Consider the following 18,716-nt stretch of genomic DNA (forward strand, 5'->3'; position numbering starts at 1 on the left):
GTGAGGATCGGTGGCTTTGATAGAAAATCTTTCAACTGTAATAGAGCCTTATCCCCTTCCTGTGTCCATTGAAACTTGTCTTGTTGCTTGAGTAATTTGAAGAAAGGTAGACCCCGTTCTCCAAGTCTTGATATGAATCTGTTTAGGACCGCCATGCAGCCTGTGAGCTTCTGCACATCTTTTACGCCGGATGGGGCTTGCATATTAGTAATGGCAAAGATTTTCTCAGGATTTGCTTCGATGCTTCGATGGCTGATGATGAACCCGAGTAGTTTCCCTGATGGTACGCCGAAAACGCATTTGGTAGGATTGAGTTTCCATCGGAATGCTCACAGGCTTGTGAAAAGTTTCTACTAAGTCTGCGATCAGATCATTTGGATTTCTGGTTTTGACTACTACATAATCCACGTAGGTTTCTACGTTGTGGTGTAGTTGTTTCTTAAAGCACATTTGAATTGTGTTGTTGATAAGTCGCACATGCGTTCTTAAGCCCAAAAGACATTGTCTTGTAGCAGAATGCTCCAAAAAGGGTGATGAATGCGGTCTTGGGTTGATCTTCTTCCTTAAGTGCTATCTGGTGATATCCCGAGTAGCAATCGAGGAAATAGAGTAGAGCGCATCCAATTGTGGATTCGACTACTTGGTCAATTCTGGGAAGCCCAAAGGGATCTTTGGGGCAATGTTTGTTGAGGTCTGTGTAGTCGACACACATTCTTCACTCGTTATTGTTCTTCTTTAGAACTAAAACTAGGTTGGCTAGCCAATCAGGGTGAAAAACTTCCTTTATGAAGCCTGCCACGAGTAATTTGGCTAGCTATTTCTTAATTGCGTCTCTTCTATCTTGAGCGAATCTTCGTAGTCGCTGTCTTTTTGGAGTAGCTTTAGTATCGACATTGACTGAGTGCTCGATCAGTTCCTTGGGCACACCTCGCATGTCGGTCGGTTTCCACGCGAAGATGTCTTGGTTTGCCCAAAGGAAACCGACGAGTGCGCTTTCCTATTTAGGATCGAACCCTGATCCGATCAGGGCTGTTTTGGATGAGTCGCCAGTCTCGAGGTCAATTGTTTTGAAATCCTTGTCATTTGCTGGCTTGACTTTACTAGCTCCCGACTTGTTCTCTGGAATTTCAAGTTCTGCCGGGGTAAGCTTCTTTGACATGGTGAACACCTGTTGCATGGAGCTAGGAACTTGAGTAGTCGCGGCTATCTCAACAGCTTCCATGTCGCATTCATAGGATCGCCGCAGGTCTCCACAAAGAGATAGTTCTCTTTTCGGTCCAGGCATCTTCAGTAGCAAGTACACGTAGTGTGGGATGGCCATGAACTTGGCCAGGGCTAGTCTTCCGAGGATGGCATGGTAAGAAGTCTCGAAGTCAGCCACCTCGAACTTGATGTACTCTGTGCGGTAATGCTCTTTGGTGCTGAAAGTGATAGGTAAGACAACTTGTCCTAGTGGGATAGCTGCGTTGCCTGGGACAATCCCATAAAATGGAGAATCCGTTGGGGTAAGCATTTCAGTGATGTCGAGGCCCATCTTGCTTAGAGTTTTGGCGAAAATGACATTGAGTCCACTGCTGCCGTCGATGAGTACTTTGGTTAGTCTTGAGCCTGCGACAACTGGGTCTAGTACCAGAGGAAAATGCCCTAGTTCTAAAAAGTTGGTCCATTGACTCTTTCTCCTGAAGGTAATGGGTACCTCAGACCATTTGAGAGGTGTAGGGGTGGCTAGTTCGATAGCCATGATTTCTCTGAATACTAATTTGTTGGATCGCTTGGAGGTAGTGCCTAGAATTCTGCAAAAATGGTGTTGACAGTCTTAGACATTGTTTGAAACTTGTTTTCGCCGTCTTCAATGTCATCCATCTTGCCCTTGCCTTTGTCCTTATTGTCGTTATTGTTATTGTTGTTGGCGGGAAGTTCTGGCAACTCTTGCATAACTCTGCGAAGGCTGTAGCAATCAATTGCAGTGTGCTTGTTGTGTGGGTGCCATGGACATTGTTTCTTGAGTAGTTCATTGAATGAAGGGCCATCATTGCGTTTGTTTGGTCCTTTCTTGCTTGAGTTTGACATTGCTACGACGGTATTGTCTGGTTTGCTCTTGCGATTCTGATTGCCTGAGTAGTTGTTTCGGTGATCACCATTGCAGTTTTTGTCTTGTTCTTGGTTATTACCTTGGTTATTGTTGTCACGTCCGTGGTTACGATGTGAGTCGAACCTTTCTCGTTCCTTATCTTCTTCGTCTACCCATGACTGAGCCATGATTTTGAGTTCTTTGACATCCGTTGGGCGGCGTCTGCCAAAGTCTTGGAACATGCGTCGGTCCCAAAGGCCATTTTGAAAACATTCTATCACGTCTGCTTCTGAAATCTCAACAAATGTAGCCTTTTTATCGAAAAAACAGCGTAGGTAGCTACGTAGAGATTCATCCTTTTGCTGCTTAACCTGGGCCAAGTCAATTCTGTTGCTAGGGCGCTGCACAGCTCCGGCATAGTTGCTGGTAAAAGCTTTCTTTAGATCAGACCATGAGTCGATGAGTTAGGCTTCAAAGATTCGAGCCAAGTTAGTGGCGCTGGTTCCATGCATACGGGAAAGTGGATGACCTTTGTATCATCACTTCCACCTGCAGCTTGGACTGCTAATGCGTAGCAGCGGAGCCACTGAACTGGATCTTGTTTGCCATCATACTTAGTGATACCGATTGGTTTGAATTTCTCTGGAAGAGTAGTCTTCATGATTCGTCTTGTGAAAGCGGGGAAGTGGTCATTGTCATCACCCTCAGCTTCACGTTCACGACGGCGGTTGTTGATTATATCTCGAGCATCACGATTGTGATTTAATATTTCTCGAAGATCACTAATGTGCGAGGGTTCTGGATTAGCTCTACAGTGACGTGGACTTCCGCGGAGGCTGTACGACTACCTTCGGCTGCATCTCTATTTCATCTTGGAGATTCGAGTACGCCCCTATGTTGTCTTGGTTCTTCATGTGGTTGGTTTGAATGTCTTCCATGATCTCTATCATCATGGTGACTTGGGTTACGAGGCACAGATGGGATTGGTGTTTCCTTGTCAAAGAGTTTGTATGCGTGTTCTGCCAAGTATGACAGGAGATCGCTGTATTTGTTTGGAGGCATTGACCGGGCGATAAGGTCAATAGAGGCAATAGTGGCAAGTGGCGTGTTGTGTTCTCGTGTTTGTACTGCTTCGAATGCTCTGTCAAGGTTTACGATGGCAAGTCTTGCAGCTAGAAGTCGACGACGTTCCGCTCTTTGAGTGTTTCTTGCTCTTCTTTAAGTTCTCTGGCAGCTAGTTTCGCCCTTCGGGGTGTTGACTAATAATTCATCTTGGGAGACTTCTTCAATTTGACGTTCCTGACGAGGAGTTCTTTGGCATTGATTGCTGGTTCCTGTTCCATCAGCTGGCGAAACAACAACAAAGAGTTCTCTATCCGGAGAGTAGCTTCCAGAGCTGGATGTGATGACTTCAGTGGAGCCATCTTCTTCACGGATTGGTGAAAGTGGAGTACCCTCTTGATATGGGAGGATATCTAAGTGTGCGATGAGATGTGACTCGTTATCTTGGGCAAGGAAGGATGGCTTCATGCTTGGCCAGTAAACGAATCTGCCTTCTGGTGTTGAAGTGATTACCACGCCCTGCTATGGACCTGATAAAGGGAGTTCTTCGAGAGAATCCGAGTCGCAGTCGTGGTCCTCAATTGGTTTTAATCCGGATTGGATTTTGGATAGGGCTTTTTGATGAAACGTGACCGCATTTCGGAGTCTGAACGCAAATTGGCTTGGAGTTGTATCCGATCCACACGATGGCTGAACTGCCTGCTCGCGTGGACTAGTCCGAGTTGTGGTTGAGTCCAAGTTGTGCTCGAACTCGGTGTTGTTCAGATTGAAAAATTCAAAATTTTCGACAAAATCTTCCACCTCATGTCGACGAGAGTTTCCGCCGAGATATTTCTTCTTCGGTTCTTCAATGATGCGGTGTTGGAAACCTCAAAGGTCGTTAGCGATGCAGAGCCAGGAGCTGAAAATGAACGTTGCACCCGCTTCGAACACGAACGCAGGCTTAATGATGATTGGAGCCATTGATCTCGCGCAGAGAATTTCGGCGACTTCCCCTACCTAGCGTGCCAGCTGTCGGTGTTTTAACCTGGCAACCTATCAAGGGAGTACCCGAGATAGTGTTTTGGTTGGTGGGTGTCGTCGAATTCAAGGAGTCGATGGTGACGCAGGGACACGATTTAGACAGGTTCGGACCACTAGATCGCGTAATACCCTACGTCCTGTGTGTTTTATGCTGGTATTCGATTGAACTTGTTTTGAGGGGGTCCCTACCCGCCCTTATATATCGGGGGAGCAGCGTTATAGGGTAGTCTTTGGTACACGAGTATTAGTCGGACAAGACTATAGAGTCCTACTCTAACTCGGCAGAGTAGTTTCCTTGTATTCCGACTAGTCCCTCAGGAGTTCCATGTAGTTTACGTTGTCATGTAACGTAGTCTTCATATTCTGATACGTCTCGAGTACGTCCCCTTAAGTGGGTCCGTACAGACCTTCTGGTGGGCCTGAGGATGTATGGTCAACACGGAGAAGGCCCGGTAAAAAACACGATTGGGAGGAATTGGGGAAAACCCGCCATCCTGAGGGCGAGGGGTGTTATCTTTTAAGGGGTTTTTAGGTGGACTATTGGAGTTCTTTTTTTCTAAAGAAGTTTTTTCCTAAAGAAGGTATTGAGGTAAGATTAGTAATTTTTTGAAGTTGCTCTTATACGCCTGTTTTGACGGATAATCCAGTCAGTGAACCCCGTATGTGTTGCAGATTGTCAATCGATTTATTGGGCTGGTTGAGTTGGTATATTATTATAAAGTTTCTCGGGCAGAGGAGGGAAAAAAGGAGATGAGTTCTCCCTGAGCGAGAAACACTCGAGTAAATTATTATAAAATTATATATTTTTAAGAAAAACTGGAATTACCCAACACGTCTAAATCGGCCCAGCCCACCAAGCGGCCCGTCCCAAATCGCTGAAAACGCCACGCCCTGACGCCATTCTTCCTTTCGTCACTGTGTTATCTGCAATTGCCATGGCCTCCCCCCAACAACCACCGCGGCGGCGCCGACGGCGAAATCCCAAGCGTCCACCGGCACCACTATCCACACCCTCAGCGACGACCTCCTCCTCGACATCTTCCTCCGCCTCCCCTCGCTCCCTTCCCTCGTCCGCGCCGCGCTCTCCTGCCGCGCCTTCCTCGCCGCCATCCGCTCGTCCCCGGCCTTCCGCCGCCGCTTCCGCGCGCTCCACCCGCACCCTCTCGTCGGATTCTTCTTCGAAACCTACGGCTACGACGTCCCCTCCTTCTCGCCCATCCGCCGCCGCTCCGACCCGGACCTCGCCGCCGCCGTCCGCGGCGCCGACGTCTTCCTCACCCACCTACCCTACCACGAAGACGCCGATCCCGGATGGACGATCGTGGATTGCCACGGCGGATGCCTCCTACTCCTCAACAGCGACACCGGGCAGATCGCCGCCTACAACCCCCTCACGCGGGCCCTGCATCTCCACCCCACGCCGCCCGACGAGATCTCCAAAGGCCGCCGCGGCAAGTTCAACCGCCTGGATTTCTTCTTGCTCCTATCCGACGAGACCCCAGGCTCCTTCCGCGTGATCTGCTTGTGCCACGACAAGTCGCGGGTGCATGCGGTCGTCTATTCATCGGGGACCAGGGAGTGGCAGATCCTCCCCTGGTCGGTGGCCGCGCCGGCACAGCCGTCGGGCAAGAAGCACTGGCTTCTCAAGGGCAGGCTGGCGAACGGGAACCTGTACTGGGCACACGCGAGAGAGGCCTACATGATGGTGGTGCTGGACACCGCGACGCTTCAATTCTCCTTCATGGATCTGCCGGATTTCATGAAGGTGCAAGGCCACCTCTACGCCATTGGAGAGACCAAGGATGGGAAGCTCTGCATGGTCTTCACATTGGGATTCATACTGTTCATTTTGGTCCGGAGAGTAGACACTGATGGTGTTGAGAAGTGGGTAATACATGATGGGTTCCCGCTTCAGGAAGAGATTCTTCGGGCTACCGAGGGCACACGGGATGATGATGATGAGCTCAAACTCATGGTGTGGGCAGTTATGGACAGCATTGTGTATTTGTCGCCTTTCATATGCGGAGATCCTCATTTACCTTGTTGGTTCCTATCCTTCTGCCTGGAAACAAGGAAGCTGGAGAAGCTCTTTCATAGGACATTTGACTACAGTTTCTTTCCCTACATCATGGCCTGGCCTCCATCTTTGGCAGGCAGTGATGCGAGCCCTTGATGCCAGAGATTTTTGTCAACTGTGGAATAATAAACTTAGGAGGAAGAGGGAAACTAGAACCGGTACACTTTGTTTTTGCTTTGTTTATATCGATGTAGTCCTGTTTGATTTTTTTAATAATATCAGTATACCAAGGTATATTTTAGAAGTGACTGTTCATTCATGTATCTTTGAGTATATCAGTTATGCCAGTTCACTCTGCATATTGGAGCTGTTACATAGCTTCTCAAACGCTCATAAGAGCACTAGGCCCTGGAGTTGCTTTTGCTTGTATGACAAATGAAGCTGAAGAAGGTACAAGATTTCGAGAAGCTTAACTCCAGGATTATATGGAACATCAATATTGAGCTTCATTTAGCCACCCTTCTGGTCACATTCTACTTTTCAAATCAACCCCAAAATCCTATCATGTCTGAGGGACCAGAAGAAAACTGAAATCCCGCATCAGTGGAGTGTATGCTTCACGGTGTGTCCTTGGCAGATGATACAATCCTGCTACTGTTAGGATTAAGATGACTTGCTTTATCTTGCAGCTGTACCTTGCATATAGATCAGTCAGATCCTCTGCTAAACTCAAGTATACCAGCCCTGCTGCACAAGCAATTTTTTTTTGCAAAAGTTTTTATTCCACCACCACCTTGTATGTCATGAGAACGGCACAGTGGATCTGACAAAAGGTTAAACTTGGATTTTATTCTATTTCTCAAAGGAGAATTCTTGACGATGATCCGCTTGAAAAAACGGTGTTTGACATCAGTAAAATAAGTGGCCTGCAAGATATGTGTTGAGGTGTTTTAGGTCGATTTATTTGAAATCCAAGTCATTTTACGGTGACCATTTAGCACTTAGGAGCTTCAGGTGTACTAGCATTGAATGAGTTCCTTATCTCCAGTAGTGTTATTGAATAAGTTTATCTAATCTGTATTATCAGCTGTGGTTTCCCTGAATATCAGTACATGGTGATAAAGTGTGTGCTCTTGTACTGATGATCGAAATAAAGGTATAGGAAACTTCACATATTGTCTTTGGCGTCGAAAGAGCTCTCTTAAGTTTGTTAGCCAGTAGCCACTACACACCCAGAGAGGTGTTGAGCATTTTCATTCCGATCGCAAAAATAACAAGTAGTCATACTCCTTGTTTTCGTTTTTATCATGGTATCCTTTGTCAACAAAACTCCTTGATCAAGGAACCACATAATTTTCTTTATATCACTGGTAGTTATGCCCTTCCATATGTGAGGAAGAGAGATATTAAGCACTATCTCTCGAGCCACTTTGCACATGGATTTCAGAGAGAGAATTCCTTTTCAATTTCCAATTTTCTTCGAAGTTCGAACCATATGTGTCGTTAGTTAAGAAGAAGCATGTGCCTTTTATGTATGTCATCCTGTTAATCTCGCAAGATGTCAGGTAACCACCTTCTAAAGTGTAAACCACAATCTGTTTCCTGACAGCCGGATCTGGTATCTTTATTAAAATCCTGTTTGGCATGGCTCCAACTCCGAGTAGAGCTGCTCCACTCCACAACTTCAAGTATAGCTAGCTCCACTCTAGAACTCCAGAACAAAAATGGGGTGTTTGGCTAGATGGGTACTCTCAACTCCAAAAAAGATCGATTTCAGTGTGGATTGCCATTGTTGCCCCCAATTCAGGCCCCACTTGTCATCCTCTCTATCCCATCTTCTTCTCCTGCCACGTTTTGCTCAGTGTTGTCCAGGTTCTTCTTCTCCTGCCATTGTTGCGGGGCTTGGGTAGCAGGCTAGGCGGTGACGGGGTCAGCCGGCGGGGCTTGGGCGGCAGGGCTGGGCGGCCACGGGGCCGGCCAGCGGTGGGCTGGGCGGCCACGGGGCCAGGCGGCGACGGGCGGCGGGGCTCGGCGGCGACGGGGGCGGAGCTCGGCGACGAGCGGCAGGGCTCGGCGGTGACGGGGGCGGGGCGGCGACGGGCGACGGGGCGGGGCGGCGACGGGTGGTGGGGAGGCGGCCACGAGGTCGGCGACGACGGGGGCGGGGCGGCGACGGGCAGCGGGGAGGCGGCCACGGGGCCGGTGGCAGCGGCGACAGGGGCGGGGCGGCGACGGGCGGGCCTCGACGACAGGCGGGGCTCGGCGACGGTAGCGACGGGGGCGGGGCGGCGACGGGCGGCGGGGAGGCAGCAAGCGGGGCGGCAACGGGCGGCGGGGAGGCGGTAGGCCACAGGTGACGGGGGTGGGGAAATAGGCACGGGTGGGAGCTCGGGAGGAACAGAATGAAATGTTTTTTTTTTGTAACCAGTGGCATTGGTGGGTAATTACCCACCAACTCCACGAGGAGGTTCGAAATAGAGAGTTTTGGAGCAGCAAAAGAGGTGCTCCAAAACTCCACCTCCATTTGCACTACAGCTTCATGGAGTTGGCTGCTCCATGGAGTTTTGGAGTTGAGGTGTTTGGCTGGATTTTTTGGTGGAGTTGCTGGAGTTCTGGAGTGGAACCATGCCAAACAGGTCCTAAACAGCGCACACTAGTGGCTTCTCAGGGCATGTTCAACATGTTACAATAGGTTAGATGTCTATTTGAGTTGCTATGTCACATAGAGACAACGACGACTTATATAATGGGTTGTCTATTTAGATACTCCCTCCATTCCAAATTACTATTCGTTTTGGTTTTTATATACATCACTTTTGCTATGTATGTAGACATAAATACATATCTAGGTGCATATCAAAAAGTGTGTATCTAGAAAAGTCAAAGCGAATAGTAATTTGGAACGGAGGAAGTATCTACAACTATTTAATGTATTTGTGTATCCATGCTCGAGCATGAACTAAGATCTTTGTATGCCATAGTATTGCTTCTTTGATATACACAACGTTTAGGTTCACACTTTCTACACTTGTCGAGTCAACTTCACATTAGTGAACATAAAAATCAATTTCATATCCGTAAGAAATGCAAAATAACATAAGAGACATGACTGATAAATTGTCTCGCATGACATGAAACAGCAAGCCCATGATATTGTAAATAGATCAACGCAAAGAAATAGATAAAAAAAGTTCAGAACATATGTAATTGTAAAGCAGAACATATGTAATTGTAAAGCTCAGTTTAGCACTACTAAAATCACTAGTTTCAGAATAGGGCGCTGCATGCTAGCGCTCGGATATCCAAAAGGAATTTTTTCATCGGACGCTCTGTTGCAACATCAAAATAAAATATACACAACAACAACAACAAAAATATATGGTTGTAATATTGAAACGTATGTGAAAAAATGACTATATCATTCAACTCTGGGATAGAAAATTCTCGCCGCAACGTGAACACAATGTTTCATACAACCATTTACTGTGAAATATGCAAAAATAATAGTTATAATATCGATACTTAACTATTGCAACATATGTCGAGCCGTCGGATGTTTTAAGATTTCGGACATCAGTCATGTAGCATTACCGTTCAGAAAAACATTTCAAAACCAGTTCAGAACCGTGCACAGGCAGTGAAAATGAATGCATGCGAGGTCGCTTGGTATATAATCTGTGCAACTAATCACCGTCGAACCATGAACCAAACTAGCTGGTGTTGCACGCGCATGGCCTGGTCAGGGGTTCTCTGATGCGACCCTGCCCCTGTCTCAGCAGAGGGGGTGTTTGGAAGACAGAGGCTAAACTTTAGCCCTGTCACGTTGGATGTTCGGATGCTAATTGGGATGACTAAATATGAGCTAATTACAAAACTAATAGTAGAACCCCTAGGCTAAATCGCGAGACGAATCTATTAAGCCTAATTAATCTATCATTAGCGAATGATTACTGTAGCACCACATTGTCAAATCATGGGCTAATTAGGCTTAATAGATTCGTCTCGCGATTTAGCCTAGGGGTTGTGCAATTAGTTTTTTAATTAATCAATGTTTAATACTCCTAATTAGTGTCTAAACATCCGATGTGACAGGGGCTAAATTTTAACCCGTGTCTGCCAAACAGCCCCAGAGAAGACAACCAATCAGGCCCCTGGGAGCACGCGCGCCGTCGCCTCATGAGAGGATGGCCTATGTCTCTCTCTTCATTGATGATAGTTCACGTTGGATGGAATTGTTGTGTTGGTTGGGTATAGACGGGTACTGGCTGTGTCTAGGGGATCCTCCCGGTCCCACAGGCACTCCGGCCTGATCCCCATTTTGCAAATTAATTGCCCTAGACTAAATGCAAAAAAAATTCACATTTACTAGATCTCTCCAACAAGGAGAACTAGCAATCTCCCTGATTCATTTCTGACTTTGGAGAACTATTTCACTTCAAAACTTGGACAATTGGTCCTGCCATTTGGAAAACGAGTGTTATTTGAACTTTGAAGCTTATTGCGCAAACCCTTTTTGGTCCCAGTGCTTTGATCCCGTTTCTCTCTTGGATTGAAATTGTTAAGGAAGTGCCCTCCTGCATGATTTGATTACTTGAATCTTCCTGTTTTGTTTCTTTAGGCGTTGCTTGCTTTGAAGCACGTCACGATGCTTGTGTTTTTGTATGAAATAATATTTAGGTCCTATTTGGATCTACCGGCTAAACTTTAACTGCTAGGGATCCAAACAAGGCTGCTAAATAACAGCTAAACTTTAGCTGGAAGTCAAAATATATACAATCCCTTTAGTTGTTGCAACCCAGCTAAAACATGTTTAAAGACGAAATCACCTCTCTATCTTTTCGTGTCTGTATCGGACTCAACAAAAGTAGGGGTAGCATGGTTAATAAACACCAATTAGCTTGAGGGTCAAATGACCCGGCTAAATTTTAGCTTACTAAACTTTACGCGGTCAGCTGGGTGGATCCAAACAGACCTTTGCTTTAAAGTTTGCTTGAGCGCTGCATATTAGCCGTTATAGGCAATGGATCGGAAAAGTGACTAGTTATCCACCTGCGGTAATATAGAAGATAATCAGGTGATGGAAACGTGACTGGTTATCCACTTGCAGGGCCGGCCCTGAGGGGGGGCAGGGGGGGCTGCCCTGGGCCCCTAAATCCCAGGGGCCCCGGTGTCAGGTAGCTGGACGTCAGGTCAGGGCCCTCTGTTAGGTACTCAGGTGCCTTTAGGCCGGCCTAAAGGCCAAGGCCAACGCCTAGATTGCCAGGCTAAACAAGTAAACATAGACTATAACCGAGACACTGCTCCAATTGGTAAAACTTTTTCTCGTGGGTCTCTATATAGTGGCTGGTACGAATTGACCTGCCGATTACCTTCGCCTGTTAGTAGATTGCTCTCGAGTACCACTCCCGTAGCGCCGCCGCCACACGCGCGCACTCGAGTACCGCAGCGCCGCCCAGGGCCGCCGCCGCACGCGTGCTGCGCCCGCACTCCTGCCGCCTGCGCGCGTGATCCCCGTCGTGCCGTCAAGTTGTTCCTGTCCTGTTCGACTGCGTCGGACGAGATCAGACTGTTCCTGTTCGACTGTGTCGGCACCCAAGTACGCTACTGGATTGTAAATTTCCTAATTCTCCGTATCATTAATTATTAATTCATTATCACAAGTTATTCAATCTCAACTGATTTGTAACAATTATGGGAAATATGAATCAGGCTGCGAGAAAAGAAAAAGGAAGAGATGTGTGGATGAGTTGATAGAATCACAGGGAGAAGCTATAGATAAATTTGGCAAGAGTTATCAAGGCCCTGCGAGGAATACGGGCGCTTCGACGAACCCAAATGAGTTGGCAATAGTTGTTGCGGATGAACCAAGAAAATGTTAACACCAACGTTGATGATGACAATGTAAGTGACTCTAAGAACACAGTAAACGCATCAGGTGCACATTATGCATCATGAGAGGTTAAATGATTTTGGCAACATTATGCATCGAGAAGAACTTGTTGGATGAGATTGACATCATCCTTATCATAAGTGATTTTGCATCGAGAAATGTTAAAAGAAACTTTTAAGGTAATATGTATAAATAATTTGATATAAATATTGCTTTTAGATACATTTAAGTATTAATCGGTAACATTTTATATATATTTGTTATATTGTTTATATGAAAGGGTCCCGAGTTTTACTTTTGCCCCGGGCCTCCCAAATCTCAGGACCGGTCCCGTCCACTTGAACTAGTATAGCACACTGAAAATGCACCTTGTTTATCTGTGCGTGGGGCATGAATTTAACGCTTTGTGTTAGTTTGTGCACGAGCTAAATTTCCTAAAAATTCGTGCAGTTACCGCCTCCGGTCTGCTTGATGTTTGGACAACAAAATGGTGGTCAACGCAGTGTGCAACAGTTTTCAGAACATAGCGCCAACATCCATCCCCACGCCGAGCACCGCCTCTCTCACTCTGATACACATGCGAGCAGATAAGAGGCGTGTTGGTTCCCATTTGTCTCAGGCTATGTGCTTAGCAACCGGCTCCTCACTCAACTCTTACCATACGTTCTTTCTCCTATACTTCTCTCCTCCATGTTGATGTTGGAGAATGGAGAAATTCCGGTTGAGCGGTCATCATAGATCCCCGTTGGGGACGCTCTAACTATGCTACTATGTTTCCTTATCAGTACAAAAAAGATTTCAGCGTCAAATTAAGCTAGTCATATTGACATACTGATGTTTTAGATCTGCGTTGGATTATCGATTTGCCTCCACTTCATACTTATGTATCACGAAGGTCGTTTTGTCTTTTCTAGACATAACGTACATCTAAGTGCATAGTAAAATTTATTAATTAAAAAGTTAAACTGACCTATAATTTAGGACGGAGGGAGCATTTGTATAAGTAACTTTCCTCATGTGTCATCACTTATATATCACTTTAGCCATGCACAATCGAATTGCTATGCTATCTATCCTCCAAATGCACGAGAGATATACATAGCATAGGGCATGATTTGATCTTGCTATAATACAGAGTTCAAAAGGTTATGTAATATGGATATCACATGCCCGTATCAAAGAGTTTTAACCTCGAGTGAACCGCAAACACAAAAATATTCATTCCATGCTAAATTAAAGGTTGATTTAATTTTTTAAATTTATAGATTTTACTAGACATCTAAACATACCGTGTGTTTAGATGCATAACAAAATCTATAAATCTAGAAAAGTCAAAACGACCTCCAATTTGGAACGAAGAGGGTAGTTAACACTACAAGAGAAAAACAGCTCTAATAGCGATCCTTTAGTACCGGTTGTGCAACCGGTACTAATAATCTGGTACTAGAGGGTGTTAAAAAATTAAAAAAATCTTCGACCCCACCGCCCCCCCTCCCCTCCGTCTTCTCCTCCTCCTCCTCCTCCACCCTCCACCCGCTTGAAAAGGTAGAACCGGCGTCCAATCTATCAATGGAAAAATGAAAAGCCTAGATTTGGGGGGTTTTGCTTTTAGCATGCTGAAGTTGGTTAGATGAATTTCTGTTACTCCCCGGATGTGCCGTAAAAGCCTGGCGATAGCCGTGGTGCTGGCCTTTCTGTTGGTTTTTGGCCATGTAAACGCGCTGTGCGCTGACAACTGAACTCGCTGTAAACTCCCCACCGGCCCCGCCTCCCTCCGCCCGCTGCCGGCCCCCTCCCCCTCCGCCTCCCCCTCCTCCACCCCGTCCGCCCCTCCTCCGCCTCCACCCCCTCCGCCTCCTCCGCTGCCTCCATCTCCTCAGTCCCGATGCTTCCTCCGTCTCCTCAACCCCGTCGCCGCCTCCGCCCCGCTCCCTGCTCTGCCCCGCCGCTCCCGCCGCTGCGCCCCTCCTGCGCCATCGCGGCCACCCCGGCCCGCCACTGCCACCTCACTGCCGGTGAGGGGCGAGCGGAGGGGGGAGGGGAGGGGAGGCAGTAGAGGATCAGAGGAGGAGGAGACGTGAGAGAGAGAGGGAGGAGGCAGAAGTGAGAAAGAGGAGGGAGGGATAAGGAGGAGGAGGAGTTAACGTCGCGTGGGGAGGTAGTGTCTAAAAAATTCTAAGTCCTCGCGGCGCGTGAGAGAGAGGACGGGAAACCTCCCACCCGGTACTAAAGGGCTCCCTCGAGGCCTATTCCTTAGGCTTGGTACTAATGCTAACATTAGTACCGGATCAAAAAGTGACCGGTACGACGGCTCGGGACGAGATTAAACGCTCCAATATTTATTAGTTCAAAAATTAAAAATGACATCCGAGTGCTTATAATAATCTCTAAAACCTATTATAATTTATGAATGGATTAGTTACCCATATAATTTATGTTAATCTCTAAAATGACATCGAAGTCATCAAATATTTGCTTTCCAATAAAATATTTAGGTTTTATTTGGGTCCGTTACTCTGTTTTCGGTTTTCATCCCAGTCCCTATGCCCCCTTATGTCAACCTCCTGATCGTGAAGGGGGAAAAAAAAGAAAAGAGACGAGGAAAACACCTCCGACGAACACATCTGGAACGCTCGACTGAAGAAGCCTCCTTCGACGCCGAAGCACGCCACCTCAACTTCCTCTCGCGCAGCCGCCGACCACCTCCGCCGACCTCAATTTCTTGAACTGCTGGAAGCGTGGATCCATCCGGCCTCGGATCGACTGTTCCTACTGTTGGCGAGGGGGCCCTAGTTTGCTTGGATCAATTTCTTCTGCCCCGACCCCGACCTGCAACCGCGAGCGGAGGATGAACTGCGAGACCTGTCAGCTGAAGGAGCTGGTTCGATTCTTATCCCATCCCCCTGCCTCGGTTTCACTACGGTTCTTTTGGTTCCTTTCTCCTCGCTGATTTTGACTAATTTCTTTTGTTCTTGTTTGCTGGTTGTTTGGGCCGCAGGAGCTAGAACAGACGGAGATTAGGGACGTGCTGCGATGTGAGTCCTGGTTTTAGTTTGCTCTTCCTTTCCAATCCCTGCTTCTTCGTTAAAAAAGTTTCCTTTATTTGGCTCAACAGAACATATGACTCTCTAGTAACGTGACACTGAAACCTTAATGTACTGGATTCGTTCAAATGCTTATTTGTTGTTTTGGGTTCAGTAATTTGTGAAATCGACTAATCTCAAGGGGACAATGGTGAAGATTAACTAGTGAATTACTAGGCTGAAATCATGTAGGTTCCCCTCATGGGGTGAAATAAATGCTGGATGCCAATTTTTGGTAATGAACCAATTGGTAGCCAAAATTTATAGGCATGCCATGATTTTGGTTGGGCAAAAATTGGAACCCAACCAAGCAGGCCCATATTGCCAGTGGAAACTCAACAAGAATCAAGAATTGCATATATTAACTAGCACAATAAGGATTCTTACTCTTCATTTTGGGTCTATTATGACACTATTGTTGTATATTATTCAAAGTCATCGTGCTTACATTGGTGCTATAGTCCTAGTTATTGCGAGTTCTTGACATTTTCTCTGTGCTTGGTCTCCCTATGTTCTACGAACTAAGTTTTCATATTTAGGCTACGGTAATAGTTCTACAGAATTCTGAAGTGCACCCATCACTTAGACGAACTCTTGAGGTTTCTCAGAGGATGCATCTCTTTTCCTTAACTTTGGGCCTGCTGTTAGTAATAAGAAAGAGGAGTATGTCTGTGTCTCCTTTGTACTACATAGCACTTGCTAATGGATGTGCTAAATATGACTGTCCTGCAGGCATTTTGCACACCATATTCTTCCATAGAACCCTCAGCCTTGTTCGCCCCAAAGAAGTTGACTGTAAAATCCTTGAGATCACATACGTGAGTATTTCCCTCCATTAAGATCTGGATTTATTTCGTTTGTTCAAGGCATGTGGTGCTGTTGTGCTGCAAGTTATTATATTCAATTACTACTTCCATTCGAATTTATCAATGCTTTCACCTTTCAAAGTCTCCGAGATGCACTTTCACTACTACTTATTTCAGAATATATGAGTGTAAGCCATTTTTCCCCCTAAGGGTGAACTCAATCTATATTCTTCAAAGACATAATTATTCCGAAGGTCTGATAGTTTTTCTTTTGAAACAAAGATCTGATAATAGCGGTCTGAAGTTAGTAAGTTACAAGATTATGTGACTTGGGATTATTCAGAACATGTCTGGAACGCAAATCTGTGACTAGAGTGTTTATTGGCATTTCACATATTCTACAACTGGAAAGCGAAACACAAGAATGCGTGCTTCTCCTTTTTCCTAGTATTCTTATGGCCAGTCTAATCGATTGTGTCATCATAATGCTTCAGTTAGCTGTAGAGCTTGGACCATTGTTCAGTATTACAGCTAGTAACAAGTAAAACACTCTGATCTACTTTAACTGGAATCAAAATAGGAGCTAACTGATGTTAATGTGTAGCTACTAGCTGTGAAACTAAGAGTTTAGGTATGATACTATTTTTGGAATCAGCAGAGGCAAGGATAACAACTGATTTATAATTACCACAGACAGCAAGTACATGTTTTGTATGTTAGAAATATATAGTTTTCACTGTAAAACATTTGAACAATCATCTATTTTCTGTATCAATATCCAACATTGTGTCGCGAGACTTGCTTCCAAATGTATCTTGCTATGTTTTGTAGCATAGCAACCTTTTTTGTAGTTATGATTGCACATTATTTGCATTTTGTTTGCCACTGTTTACTTTCATGCTTCGGTGTGTTTAGGTACAATGTGGCCTACCAGAACTAGAAAAGGAAGTTGATGAAAAGATAGACTTGTTCACTGCTTGGGTGGAGAAGCACCCAAATCGCAAAAGCCAAGTCAGAACTTCTACAATTAGTCATTGTGATATTATTCTGCAGTCTACTTTCTTTGCTGCTAAACTAGATTATCTTCCTTCTGATTAAATGAGTGTTTGATCTGAATATCTCAGGTATGCCTATCCTTCTTCGACGAGAAACACAAACACCCAGGTTGGTTTGTCAATAAAACAGAACGTATTTATTGGGAACAATGGTTCATCAATTTGCATGTCATGAGCCCAAAAAGATATAACAAATCAAACAGCTCTAAAGGGCTTACAAACATTGGAGGTAATTTAGTTAACTACTATACTTTTATGGCCTTCATGAAGCTATCAGTCATACGGAACATAACACTGCTATTTTATGCAATATGCTTCTAGGAAATGTCTTGGAGGAGACCAGCTCAAGGCGTGCTGCATTGGTGTCATTGCTTAACGAAGTGCTATTCCAGATCATAAACTTTGCCAACGAGAAAAAGGACCACATTCCGGCCATCCCTGACAGAATATTCAATCATGAGATCATGATCCCAAGGTGAGTGATATGTTTGCTATTGATTGGCCTGTGATAAGGCGCCTATCCTTACCTGGCCCAAACAATTTTTGTTAAGATTCTCTACATATATCTGGATCTCCAGGTGACCCCTTTTCCTTGGAAGTGTTGACAGCTCCTCGGATTCTGTGTTTGGATGGAACACCGACGCCTTTCGCAGAGTGCTGAATAGTGGGCACCCGTACTCACTTTAGCTGAAGACGAAGACCGGTGTCGCCATTCTGTGTGGAAGGTTGTCATGTGGGGACGCACCTACATTAGGAGGAAGCGGGCCCGCGACGTACGCCGAGCCGCCGAACGCGCAGATCGCGCGGTGATCGCGGCCAGGAGCGAGGCTGGCTCAACCGACGCTCGTGGCTAACCAGGGAAGATAGAGTTGGATTCTATTTTAGTTAGAGTTGGATTCTAGATTAAAGGAGTCTGTTTCCTATTTTAGATTCAGGCCACCGGCCATATATATTCATTGTAACCCGTACATGGGTATTAAGGAATATCAAATCAATCTACTCCTCTCTACCTTCTTCAACCTAAGCCCAGCAGATCGTGAGGGGTAAAACCTCCGTCCCTGGAAGACACGGCAGGAGGCTACGAACTTCGTAGTCGAGGGCCAGCTACCCGAGGGTCTGAGGCCCTTGACAAAGGTGCTCTGCTAACCATCATGGTCTAACCACATTATATGCTTAAGGAGAACTAGCGATGTGTACATAATCGTGTATGCTTAAGGAGAACTAGCGATGTGTACATAATCGTGTATGCTTAAGGAGAACTAGCTTGTAAATATTATGTGTGAATCTTAGTTTTTCATTCCGAACAAGTTGCGTGTTCCGGACTGTGGTGACCAGATGTTCAATGCAGTATCAAGTATGGTTAATTCACATTGTTCTGTGGATTTTGGTTGAACTAATGTAGTGATCTGATTTAGTGTTTTCGCTGAGATACTCTGAAACGAGGATGGTAAGTGTTGATGGAGTACATCTGGAGGTGCTATATGATGGTTGCCGTACCCATGCCCTATGAAAGATGGAATTCACATTTCAGCTTCGTTGATGCAGAAAGATGAGGTGGAATTGGCTTTTCAAGGGCTCCCAAAATCTGTGGGCACGCATGGGTCTGGTCTGGGCCGGTATCTCTTCGATTTTGCGGGACACTTCGGCTTAGATCAGATATGTGTTCCTCAGTGTCTAGACTTCGGTTTGGTATGGCAGATACTAGTTTT

General features: G+C 45.9%; 3 protein-coding genes across 6 annotated transcripts; 2 read left to right on the forward strand and 1 right to left on the reverse strand.

The window, feature by feature from the left end:
- Positions 1-997: 997 nt before the first annotated feature.
- On the reverse strand, positions 998-1,321 carry LOC117849226 (uncharacterized). The gene has a single exon (XM_034730796.1). The coding sequence runs from the start codon at positions 1,319-1,321 to the stop codon at positions 998-1,000; it is 324 nt and encodes a 107-aa protein (XP_034586687.1).
- A 3,751-nt stretch (positions 1,322-5,072) lies between these two features.
- LOC117849225 (uncharacterized) lies at positions 5,073-6,477 on the forward strand (the record flags this gene model as incomplete). The annotated part of the gene is made up of 1 exon (XM_034730795.2): positions 5,073-6,477. A coding segment is annotated over one exon (1,257 nt), but the record flags the coding sequence as incomplete, so codon positions are not given.
- Positions 6,478-14,631: 8,154 nt separating this feature from the next.
- LOC117848610 (autophagy-related protein 101) lies at positions 14,632-18,026 on the forward strand. Of its 4 annotated transcripts, none has more exons than XM_034730079.2 (7): positions 14,632-14,944; positions 15,062-15,098; positions 15,879-15,964; positions 16,868-16,963; positions 17,077-17,116; positions 17,329-17,482; positions 17,607-18,026. In XM_034730079.2, exons 1-7 carry the CDS (start codon positions 14,912-14,914, stop codon positions 17,692-17,694), a joined length of 534 nt encoding a protein of 177 aa, XP_034585970.1. In that variant the 5' UTR covers positions 14,632-14,911; the 3' UTR covers positions 17,695-18,026. The 4 variants fall into 4 exon arrangements, with proteins under 4 accessions (XP_034585970.1, XP_034585965.1, XP_034585968.1 ...); XM_034730074.2 differs by having other exon boundaries at positions 14,640-14,944; positions 17,077-17,236; XM_034730077.2 differs by having other exon boundaries at positions 14,641-14,944; positions 17,077-17,236; positions 17,616-18,026.
- Positions 18,027-18,716: the final 690 nt, after the last annotated feature.

This window comes from Setaria viridis, chromosome 3 (assembly GCF_005286985.2).
Source record: "Setaria viridis chromosome 3, Setaria_viridis_v4.0, whole genome shotgun sequence".
NCBI classification, from domain to species: domain Eukaryota; kingdom Viridiplantae; phylum Streptophyta; class Magnoliopsida; order Poales; family Poaceae; genus Setaria; species Setaria viridis.